General features: G+C 51.3%; 2 protein-coding genes across 2 annotated transcripts; both read left to right on the top strand.

Annotated features, from left to right (window-relative positions):
• Positions 1-230: 230 nt before the first annotated feature.
• KCNE2 (potassium voltage-gated channel subfamily E regulatory subunit 2) lies at positions 231-608 on the top strand. Its single transcript, XM_062515242.1, has one exon. The coding sequence runs from the start codon at positions 231-233 to the stop codon at positions 606-608; it is 378 nt and encodes a 125-aa protein (XP_062371226.1).
• Positions 609-7,200: 6,592 nt separating this feature from the next.
• On the top strand, positions 7,201-9,062 carry SMIM11 (small integral membrane protein 11). Its single transcript, XM_062515241.1, has 2 exons — positions 7,201-7,221; positions 8,895-9,062. The coding sequence occupies exons 1-2, from the start codon at positions 7,201-7,203 to the stop codon at positions 9,060-9,062; spliced, it is 189 nt and encodes a 62-aa protein (XP_062371225.1).
• The last annotated feature ends 2,149 nt before the right edge of the window (positions 9,063-11,211 follow it).

Genomic DNA, 11,211 nt, shown 5'->3' with positions numbered 1-11,211 from the left:
CAGCCCAAAGCATTCCATGATTCTGGACCTTTTTCGGTCTCTGAACATGCTGAACCACTCCCGAGATGGGGATTCTCAGCTGAGCTAAAACTGCACCTTCAAGTGTCAGAGGGTGACCATGATTACATAATTGTCATAACACTGACAAAATACTCCAAACCAACTCTTTTAATACAGACATCTGATTTTAAAAGAGTATTTTCTTGTATTTCGCAGCAGAATTGGCAAGGATGGCCAAGATGCAAAACTTCACTTGGACTGTGGAACATATTTTCAAGGAAACCTTCCTTAATTACATGAACAACTGGAGGAGAAACATGACAGAAGCAGCAAATAAACTGCAGGCTGAGGTGGCTGCTGAAAACTTTGACTACGTTATCCTTTATCTGATGGTGATGATTGGGATGTTCTCCTTCATCATTGTGGCCATCCTGGTGAGCACTGTGAAATCCAAGAGGAGGGAGCACTCCAATGATCCCTATCACCAGTACATCGTGGAGGACTGGGGAGAGAAGTACAAAAACCAGGTTCTGAATCCAGAAGATCTCAAGTGTGTGATCCACGAAAACCTGGGGGCAAGGGATAAAACAAGCCCAGAATCACCTTGACTTTCTGGGAACAGCCAGCAGTGAGGGATTCACAGAGTCACACACAAGGAACTCACTGTAATTCCAAAGAGTTGCAGAAGTGTTGATTAAATTAACACACAGGTCAATGGATAATGGAGTGCTGAGGAAATCAATGTGATGGTTCCCAGTGGGGATCTTGGGAAAGTCCAAGAAAAATCTATGATTGTGCTTCCCTTTGATATTCTCTCCTTTAGGAAAATAAAGCCAAGGATAACTTGATTATTTTACCATTTTTTAAAACCCACCAGCAGATCTGGATGTTCTCACGTCAGAGTAACTGTGAATTAGTGGTCAAAAGGGCCAATTCAGATCTAAATTGTGTGACTTAAACCCATCCTAAAAATAACTTGAAAATATCCAGGAAAATCTCCAATCTCCATGGACTGACTGAACAATCAGGGAATTAATCACAGGAGGGACCTGATACCTGCACACACATGCACTGCCAACTCATTTTTAGGGATCTGACTCCTATTTTCACTCGTATTAAATAATAAATGCCAAAGGGCTTCTTTTCTTTGGAACCTTTGGCTTGTCTTGGACACAGGTCTTGGGATTTGATGCCATCAGATGTGCTGGAGGTGCAAAAGAAGCACAACCAGCAGGCTGGAGGCAGGGATTCTCTTCTACTCTGCTTTGGTGAGACCCCACCTGCAGAGCTGTCTCCAGATCAACACCAGAAAAATGTGGAGCTGCTGGAAAGTCCAGAGGAGACTTCGGAGCTGTTTCACAGAGTTCATCTGCTCTGGAGCCAGGCTGGGAGAGCTGGGGATGCTCACCTGGACAGGAGAAGGAACCAGGGAGAGCTCAGAGCCCCTGGCGGGGCCTGAAGGGGCTCCAGGGGAGGGACTTCTCACATAGTAATGTATTGATAGGACAAGGGGAAAGGGCTTTAAGTTGAAGGAGGGCAGGTTTGTGTCAGATGTTAGGGAGAAATTCTTTACTATGAGGGTGGTTGCCCAGAGAGGTTGTGGACACCCCATTCCTGGAAAAGCTCAAGGACAGGCTGGACAAGGCTTGGAACAACCTGGACACCTTCCCCTGTCCCAGGCTGTTCCCAGCCCCAGTGTCCAACCTGGAACTGATTCCAGGGATCCAGGGGCAGCCACAGCAAATCTGGCAATTCCATCCCAGCCCCTGCCAGGGAACAATTCCTAATTCCCAGTATCCCATGCAATGCTGCTCTGAAGCCATTCCCTGTGTCCTGTCCCTCCATCCCTTGGCAATTGTCTCTCTCCATGTTTCCTGCAGCTCCTCCAGGCCCTGCAAGGCCACCCTGAGCTCAGCCCAAAGCTTCTCCTGTGCAGGTGAACAATGCCAGCTCTGCCAGCCTTTCCTCCCAGCACAGCTGCTCCATCCCTCTGCTCATCCTGCTGCCTCCTCTGGGCTCTCTGCAGCAGCTCCAGCTCCTCCCTGTGCTGGGATCCAGGCCTGGGGCAAGATCCAGGTGAGCTCTCACCTGAGGGGGCTCAGGGACACAATCCCTTTCCTGCCCCCACACCGGGCACGACACAAGAAAGGTTCTGCCACCTCGCCGCGGTGCTTGCGGGAGCTGCTTTATGGCAGAGCTGTAAATCTGGGGGAAGAAAAGCAGAGCAGCGGGCGGAGCAGCTCGGGCCCGGAGCGCCGCCCCCGCCCGCCATGGCCGCCCTCAGGTAGGACCGGCCCGGGCCCTTCCCCTCACGGCCCGGGGAGCCCCGACCCGACCGCCGCTGGCTCCGAGCGCTCCGCTCTCCGCAGCTTTGGCTGCTCTCCCTTCCCGGCTTTGCCTTCCCTCCCCTGCCCGGCCTTCCCTTCCCGGCCTTCCCTTCCCTCCCGTGCCCGGCTTTGCCTTCCTTCCCTTCCCCTTCCCCTTCTCCATCCCCGTTCCTTGCTCTCCAGGCCTCGTCCTTTCTCTCCACCCCCCCTTCCTTCTCTCCGGTCCCTTCCGTGTTCCTCACCCCGCTCTCCTTCACCTCCAGCCCCCCCTCTTTGCTCTCCGGTCCCCCCAGTGTTGTTCTCCAGCTCCCTTACTTGATATCCACCTCTCCCTCCTTGTTCACCAGGCTCCCTTCCTAGTTCTCTACCGCCTTCCTCCCTGTCCAGGCCCCCCATTCTTGTTCTGCCCCCCAAGACATCCCGCCCTTTACTCTCCAGCATCCATTTCTTGTTCTCCAGTACCCCCCTCCTTTCTTTTCAGCCCTACTTCCTTGCTCTCCACCCTCAGCTTTTCTTGCTTTCCACCCTCCCTCCTTGTTCCCCAGTCCCTTCCTTGTTCTCCAGCTCAGAACAGAGCTGGGCTGGGATCCAGGGGCAGCCACAGCCGCTCTGGGCACCCTGTGCCAGGCCCTCCCCACCCTTCTAGGGAACAATTCCTTCCCAATATCCCATCCAGCGCTGCCCTCTGGCAGTTTAAAACCGTTGCCCCTTGTCCTGGCACTCTCTGTCCATATAAAAAGTCCCTCTCACTCCTTTTTATAAGCCCTTTTAAGCACTGGAAGGGGCTCTGAGGTCTCCCTGGAATTGTCCCTTCTCCAGGCTGGACAATCCCAATTCTTCCAGCCTGTTTCCAGAGCAGTGGGGCTCCAGCCTTGGGATTATCTTTGTGATTCCTGGTGATCCATGGTGGAGCAGTCTGATGTGCCCCTGGCATTTCTGGGTTTATTTTGATTTTAATCCAACCAGTGTGAATGAAATATCCCACCTGCTCTGTTCCTGTTTTCCAGAGTTTGGAGTATGTGAGAAGCTGCCAGAGGAATCACTCATATTTTAATTTCTGCTTCATCAGGTATGAAGATCTTGATGGTTTTTGTAAATTGTTTTGATGTTGGAACCTTGAGTTGATCCAAAATCTGAATCAAAATCAGGCTTGGGTTGGAAAGGACCTTAAAGAACATCTGATCCCAAGGCCTGCCATGAGCAGGGACATGTTCCAGGTTGCTCAGAGTCCTGTCCAGCCTGGCCTTGGTGAGTGACACCCTTTTCTGGCTCACAAATGTCCCACTTAAGTGCACCCAGATAACTCAGTAGCTCAGTGCTTTCCGAGGCCTCGTGGCTGGAGTTGTTCAGCAATCCCCAAAGGAATATCTGCAGCCCCATTTTGTGGAAATTGGCAGGCAGGGTGAGATGTGCTGCCAGGACACCTCCAGAGGGTTTGGATGCTGTGGATGTTCTGTGGATGTTCTGTGGATGTTCTGTGGTGCCTCGGGGCTGTCGGTGCTCTGCAGACAATGCCCTGAGAGCCTGGGCTGGGCTGTGGTTCCTGTGGAGGGCTGGAGCTGCAATCCAGGGGCTGGGATTCCATTCCCTGCTCCACCACAGGCCTCCCAAGTGCCTGGGGCCGAGCTGTGGGGTTGTGTTGCACAAGGCAGAGCTGGGCAGAGATCCTGGGGCTGGAACTGGGGCTAATCCCAAGCTCTGGGATGTGGTGCAGCCCTCCCTGAGGGACACGACCCTCTGCAATGAGCTGTGACCTCTTTTCCTGCTGTGCACACTGAAGAACCCAGAGCATTTGGGGTTCACAGGGAGTTGCTGGCTCGGCCCTGAGGTGGGATCTGGACAGACCTTCTCCTCTTTCCCATCTGCTTCACCAGACAGAATTCCCTGGGACAAGGCTGCACACACAGCCCAGAATCCCAAAACCCCAGAATGGTTTGGGCTGGGAGGGACCTTAAAGCCCATTCACTGCCACCCCTGCCATTGATGCCTGGAGAGGCTGAGCTGGAACAGAGGGTGGATAGAGTTAAAATAATAAATTGGGGATTTATTAAAAGCCCTTTTAAGGCTTCACCTTGGGCAGTGCAAGAGCCCGGCTGTGGCTCCACATAAGATGGACAATGGGTCAGGAGTTTTCACACTTTTATAAGTTCTTACCCATTTCCACATTGGGGTTCACTGTCCCATCCCAGCTCCAGGTTCTGCAGTCCCACCCTCCCAGATTCTCTCCTCAGTTCTCTGCTGTTTGCACTTTTTGGGGCTGGAGCTGCAGCGGTGTCCTTGGTTGTGGGGCTGGAAAGGGATTGGTTTGTGTGACTGAGCTGTGAGCAGAACTTGGAACACTTGATATGGAGTTCAGAGTTATTTACTAAGGCAGTGCAGAATCTGGAAATATAAAAGGTAAAACTTGAGGCATCACCAAGGACACCTCCCACTGTCCTAGCCTGCTCCAAGTCCCATCCAGCCTGGCCAGGGACACTTCCAGGGCTGGGCAGCCACACTGGGATAGCTCTGCTCGTGACCACAGCAGCCTTGCTGGGCAGCCACCTCCCATCTGGTAAGGAATAAAACTCCTGAGGGGACCTGGCAGTGACCAGGTAGTGCCTGGCAGCTGCAATCCCAGAGAATCCGTGTGAGCCTGGTGCCATTTTATCCCAGCTTGTGGAGCATCTGGCAGTGACTATCTGGCAGAGCCTGGTGCTCCTGTCCCTCCTCACCTGGCTGCACACAAGAGCTCCTTGCAGGTGAGGGGAGGGAGCAGTGCCCTTGTGTGGGGCCCAGGCCCTGTGTTTGCCTGCATTTTCCTGGGCAATGAACAATGCCTGCCTGTGGATGTGTTCCTGGCTCCTCTCTGTGCCTTATCTCCTCGGGAAAGGCAAACACACAATTCCAGCTGATTATTTGCCTGCGGGCTTTTAAGATATCCCAACCTCAAAAAAGCAGTGCTGGAGCTTTTTGTTCTTGCACTGATGACCTCAGTGCTCATAAATGGTTTTTGAAATGTGAAGGGAATCCTAGAATCCTGGAATGGTTTGGATTGGAAGGGATTTCAAAGCCCATCCAGCCTCCATGGGCAGGGACAACTTCCACTGTCCCAGGCTGCTCCAAGCCCCAATGTCCAACCTGCCCTGGACGCTGCCAAGGATCCAGGGGCAGCCACAGCTTCCCTTTTCCCACTTTCCCTCTTCCCCCTTTGTTCTGTGGGAACAAACTTCCCCAGCCTGTGCTGCAACTTCACCTGCTTTTTTTCAGTCCTGAGGTTTCAAGCAGATTTGATAAGGGCTGGGATCAGATGGAGGCTGGAAAAGCCAAGAGATGAGATGGGGGGAAGTGCTTGGCCACTGGAGGCTGGTGGGATGTGGGAATACAGCCTGGGGGGAGCAGTGACATTCCCACTCATTTCCAACTGCACAGGACACTGAGGGGACAGAGCCTCACGGGTGTCATCTCTGGGAAACGTTTTGGGATTACAAGAAACATGGAAAGAGACTTTGGACCAGGCATGGAGGGACAGGACACAGGCAATGGCCTGAAGCTGCCAGAGAGCAGGGCTGGATGGGCTATTGGGAATTAGGAATTGTTCCCTGGCAGGATGGGGAGGGCTGGGATGGAATTCCCAGAGCAGCCGTGGCTGCCCCTGGATCCCTGGCAGTGCCCAAGGCCAGGTTGGAGCAGCATGGGACAGTGGAAGGTGTCCCTGCCATGGCATGGGATGATCTCCAAGGTCTTTCCAACCCAGACCCTTCCATGGAGTGAAAATACATTTTGTTGGAGGTGTAACAACACTGACTCAGTTCATGACCACCCTGACATTTTCTCAGCAGGGTAAGGAGCTGCACAGTCAGGATCAGCACAGAAATAGTGACTGATGAGCAGGAATTTGGTGGTGGCTGCCACTCCAGGGTTTTGGTACAGTTGGCTCTTGGGCACAGAGATCTCTGGAGGAGTGGGAATATTTCCAAAGGGGTCTCAGCAGGGTGAGAGGGAAAAGGAGAGGAGGGGATGCTCAGGCTGGAGAAATTAGAATATCTACCCAGAAACTGAGCACGACAGGAGCTGCCACAACATTTAATTTCTGCAGGAAGCTCAGCAGCAGCTCTCTGGTGTGATGCTGATTTATTCAGCCCAACTTTTCTCAGTGCTGGAGTGTTCCCTCCTGCTTTTCCACTCTTGTTCCATGGACAAGAAAGGCCTCCAGGGGTTACTTTGGATTCCAGCAGCTGAAGAGGTGGAGCAGAGAGCCCAGGGCAGTGCTGGGTGTGCTGCAGCCTCCAGCAGGCTTTTCATCCCAGGAATTCAGCTCTGGAATGGTTGGTGACCACTCAAGGCTCCAGGGAGTGCTTGCTTTGCTAACTGCTGTATTTATAAACAGTTGGTATGGAGAATTACATTAATCAATCACAGAGCACTGATAAATTAGAGGATTAATTAGATGTTCAGGCTCCAAACAGAGCAGGTGGGCTTAGAAAGCCTCAGAGAACTCCCAAGGCAGCTCCTGTGGGGCTCTGTGTCCCTCAGGTCCCAGCACAGCCAGGCAGGGGAGCACACCCAGCTCCAGCTTCCAAAGGCAGCAGTGTTTTCCATGTTTTCCATGGGGCAGCTGGCAGGATGTGGAATTCCAGCCCCAGCACCTGCTCTGGGGCTGTCAAAGCCTTGCTCTGCTCCTGTCACTCAGCCCCAGAAAGGCCCTGGAGGTCACTGGGGATTGCTCAGAGGGGCAGGGTGGGCTAATTAGCAGCTTGCCTATTTCTCTTTGAATTTCTATTTCTCCAAGAGTTTGTTCTGCTTTATTTTCCATTTCTCCAAGATGCTCCTGCCCTGCCCTGTGCCTCCAGGAGTGTGATCCCCCCAGTCCTGGGGCACCCCACAGCTGAAGATGGTGGCCTTTAACTGGAAGGTGAGGCTGGTGCACATTCCCAAAGCTGGGATTGCTGCTCTTTCCATGTGGGGTGTGCTGGGTGGGTTTTGATGATTCCTTTCCCAGGGGAGGGTTGTTTAACCCTCACACTCTCAGGGACAGGGGATTTGTTGTTGTCCTTCCTTGCCAGACATGCTTGCCCCAGGATTTGCTGTTGGGGCCTCATATGTTAGACCTGAGCTCACCAGAGCTCTGCTCATCCCTGCTCCTCCTGCCTTTCCTCTTTCCAGGCTTTTCTCTGGCTTCTTTTCCCTCAGCTGTTTTTGTTACTGGAGGGGAATATCTCTGCTGTATTTTTGGGGTTTTGGGGCCATGAAAGTTCTGCAGGGTCTTGTGTCAGGCACCACAGTGTTGGAGCAGGAATCTCCTGCATGGCACCCATGGAGGCAGCAGGATGAGCAGAGGGATGGAGCAGCTGTGCTGGGAGGAAAGGCTGGCAGAGCTGGCATTGTTCACCTGCACAGGAGAAGCTTTGGGCTGAGCTCAGGGTGGCCTTGCAGGGCCTGGAGGAGCTGCAGGAAACATGGAGAGAGACAATTGCCAAGGGATGGAGGGACAGGACACAGGGAATGGCTTCAAAGTAGGACTGGATGGGATACTGGGAATTGGGAATTGTTCCCTGGCAGGGGCTGGGATGGAATTCCCAGATTTGCTGTGGCTGCCCCTGGATGCCTGGAATGTTCAGTTCCAGGTTGGACACTGGGGCTGGGAGCAGCCTGGGACAGTGGAAAGTGTCCCTGCCTGTGGAACTGGAAGAGCTTTGAAATCCCTTCCATCCCAAACCACTCCATGGCTCTGTAATTAATAATTTGAACACATTAAATGAAACTTTCCCCCAGCCCTGCCTCCCCTGCCCTGTTTTGCAGAGCTGTGGATTCAGAGCTGTTGCTGCTGTGATTGTGGGGAGATTGACAGAGCCTGGTGTTGTTTTTCCAGACTCCCTGCTGCTGTATGGACACAAGGCTTGGCCTAAATTCAGTGCTTTGATGTGTCCTGACAGCTTAGGGAGATCCTGAGGGAATAGGGACCCACAGGGATCACCCAGTCCCACCCCTGGCCCTGCACAGACCCCCCCAACAATCCCACCCTGGGCATCCCTGGGGAACCTGCTTAGTGCCCACCACCCATTTCCATCTGATTTTCCTCTCCAAGTTCAGGTTTTTATGACACTGGAGCACTCTGTGCAATTCCAGGCATTCAGAACTGGTACAACAGTCCTTGGAAGCTGTGGGTTTTTTACTTTTCTCCCAGTTTAAAGGCATTTATCTACACCTTCCATGGCTGAGCAGGTTCATAACAAAATTGCTATGCATTAAGATTTCCTGGAGCGTTTTTGGGGATCCCATGTGAGAGCTGATCCCCAGGGATCCATCACTTGTGAGGATCCTTCAGCAGCATTTCCACATTCACTATTTCCCTAAAATACTCAGTTATTCCCCTTTTTCAGCTACACGTGCTGCAAATATTGCTGGAAAATGAGCAAAAGGAGTCCAGGACTTGAGGGAAGGGGATTTTTCTTAGTCTTTGTTGCTCTGCCTGGTTTAATTTCCCACAGAAATTGTTGCAATGGAAGATGCAGCACGTCCCTATAAATTCATTTTTAATTGTCCAAGTGTTCCAGAAGTGCCTAAATGGATTCTTTGGAATTCCAGGCTCTGGAGAACTTCCCACTGCTGATGTACATTTTGGCAGCTAAAACATTGATCCTTTGCTTGGCCTTTGCTGGAGTCAAAATGTACCAGAGCAAGAAAATTGAGGAGAAACTGAAGAGGGAACGTGAGGAGAAGCTGAAAGCAGAAGCAGAGAAGAAGGATGAATGAAGAATCCTTCAGGTATGGAATTGATCCCAGTTCTTGGGCTTTGAGAATGACATTGGTAATCCCAGTGGGACTGATTTGGAATGTGCAGTTAGACCTGAGCTCGTGGAATATTTGGGATGTTTCATTCTTTGTGGGACTTGCATGAACCACTGCCCTGTCTGAAGGTATTTTAGCACAATATTCCCTGTCTGGTTCTATCTCCCTGGATTTTTAATGCCTGATGCACAAAGAGGGGGATAAATTTGGAATAACTGCAGGGGAGCAGCCAGGCAGGATGCTGCAATCAGAACTCTGGGCCTTAAGTCACAAAATAAAGAGAGAAAATAACCAGCTTTTCTAGATGAGTGAAATTATCGACAGGTTGGGGGTGGTTTAGCTGCAAAGGGCAAATTCCACACCTGGAGTTCTCAAAGGGACAGATTATGCCATGGAACATCCACCACGTAGCATTCCCTGAGAAAAATGCACATTTTTCTTCTTGAAAGAGCAAAACTGAGCATTACAGAATTCCTTAAACTTGGGAATTTCATCCTGAAATTCCCGAGTTCCTCCCTTCTGTTTCCAAAGTTGAAGCAATCCCTGCTTTCTTGGAGCAAATCCATGAGCAGAATGAGTCCTGCCTGGTGCTTGGATTCTGTTTCCTGCCTCACTTGTCATTTTTGGAGTAGTTTTCTTCACTTCTCCCTGTTCTGCAGCAAATTGGGAATTCTATTCCTGCCTGCCCTTTGGAAGGTCAGTGGGAGTTTGATGTCATGTTGTTCTTTGTTGAAATAAAATCTTATTTCCCTTTCTGAGGTCGTCCCCTCCCATCTAAAGACACTTCTCAGTTCTTAAAATCTTTCCTAGATTTTGTTTCCACCCTGTCACTGTTTTATTCCCTTTATTCCCAAGGATTGGGAATTTTGCCTAGAAATGAGGCCCTGGGGATAACCACGGGAACAAAGTTTTTTTTCTATTTACACAGAAAAAAATAACAAAAAAAAAAAAGGGTTTTTTCAAGTCTCCTATTTCCAGCAGATCCAGGACTTGGCTTTGGGGCAGATTTTGGCCACTTCCCTGGAAAAGAAAAGGTTGGACAGAGCTTGGAAGAAGCTGGGACAGTGGAAGGTGTCCCTGCCCATGGCAGGGGTGGATGGGATGAGCTTTAAGATCCCTCCAACCCAAACCAACCTGTTCCCTGCTATTCCAGGGGAATTTTGAGCTGTGCTGTCCCAGCTTCCAGGTGATTTTACCTTTGGGAATCAATCCCAGACCAGTCTGGGATTCTGTGCAGTGTCATCCCAGGGAATTCTGCTTGGCAAACCCCACAGCTCCAGGGGTTTCTGCACCAGGATCATTGCACAAAGCCTCAGTGCCCAGCAGGTGAAGGACTGGTCTTCAAACCTCTCTGATCCCACAGAAGTTCCCTTCCCAGTACTCAGAGCTGCCCAGCAGAGGCTCTGTCCTTCCTAAATTCTGGGATGAAGAGGGAGGAATTCCCCCATGGAGCTGGGAACAGCTGGAGCCCCTGTGCCCTCCCTCTTGTGCCTGCTATTCTCACTGCTCTCTCCCCACCCTGCAGGTTCCTGACACTTGGCTTCCTTTCCCAGGAGGATGAAGCCTTCCTGGAAAAGAAGGATGGGTAACCTCAGAGTGACACTTAAATTATCTCCGTTTTTCTATGTACAGCAAAGCACCTGAACCCCTCTATTTATGCAATAAAAAAGCCTTTGTTTAAAAAATAAACTTGGGTGCTGCTTCCTCAAAGGATTGGAGCTGCAGGAGAGGCACTTGGGAAAGATCAGCTGCAAGGAGGTGGCTGGGATGGAAGAGGAAAACACTCTGGAGGGAAAAATTGAGGAGAAAAATGCTCTGGATCCATCCTAGGAGTCTCCAAAGTTCGTGGAGAGGTAGAAGGAAGTGGAGAGGGCTCAGTGCAGCTTTTGCAGGTGCTTCCTGAAAGGGTCAGGCTGTGGGGACTGCATGGAATGCAGAGGGACAAAGGCAGGAGAGGAAACCCAGGAGAGGAGCTTTTCCAGGCACTCTGTGCAGCCAGGGCTTCCTTGGATCCACAAAATCACGGCGTCGCCTCAAGGAAGTTTCATGGAAGATTTATCCTGAGGAGTCTCTTTGGTTCCCTGTTCTCTGCTCAGCCTGGGAGCAGCTGTTC

This window comes from Cinclus cinclus, chromosome 2 (genome assembly GCF_963662255.1).
Source record: "Cinclus cinclus chromosome 2, bCinCin1.1, whole genome shotgun sequence".
Lineage (NCBI taxonomy): Eukaryota > Metazoa > Chordata > Aves > Passeriformes > Cinclidae > Cinclus > Cinclus cinclus.
Note: the sequence above shows the minus strand (reverse complement) of the source record. Positions and strands in the feature narration are given on the sequence as shown.

Bases quoted from the DNA above. Each gene is read 5' to 3' on its own strand.
- KCNE2 (XM_062515242.1), top strand. From the start codon at position 231: ATGGCCAAGATGCAAAACTTCACTTGGACTGTGGAACATATTTTCAAG.
- SMIM11 (XM_062515241.1), top strand. From the start codon at position 7,201: ATGGTGGCCTTTAACTGGAAG. The intron at 7,222-8,894 runs GTGAGGCTGGTG...TTGGAATTCCAG, and splicing joins TGGTGGCCTTTAACTGGAAG to GCTCTGGAGAACTTCCCACT.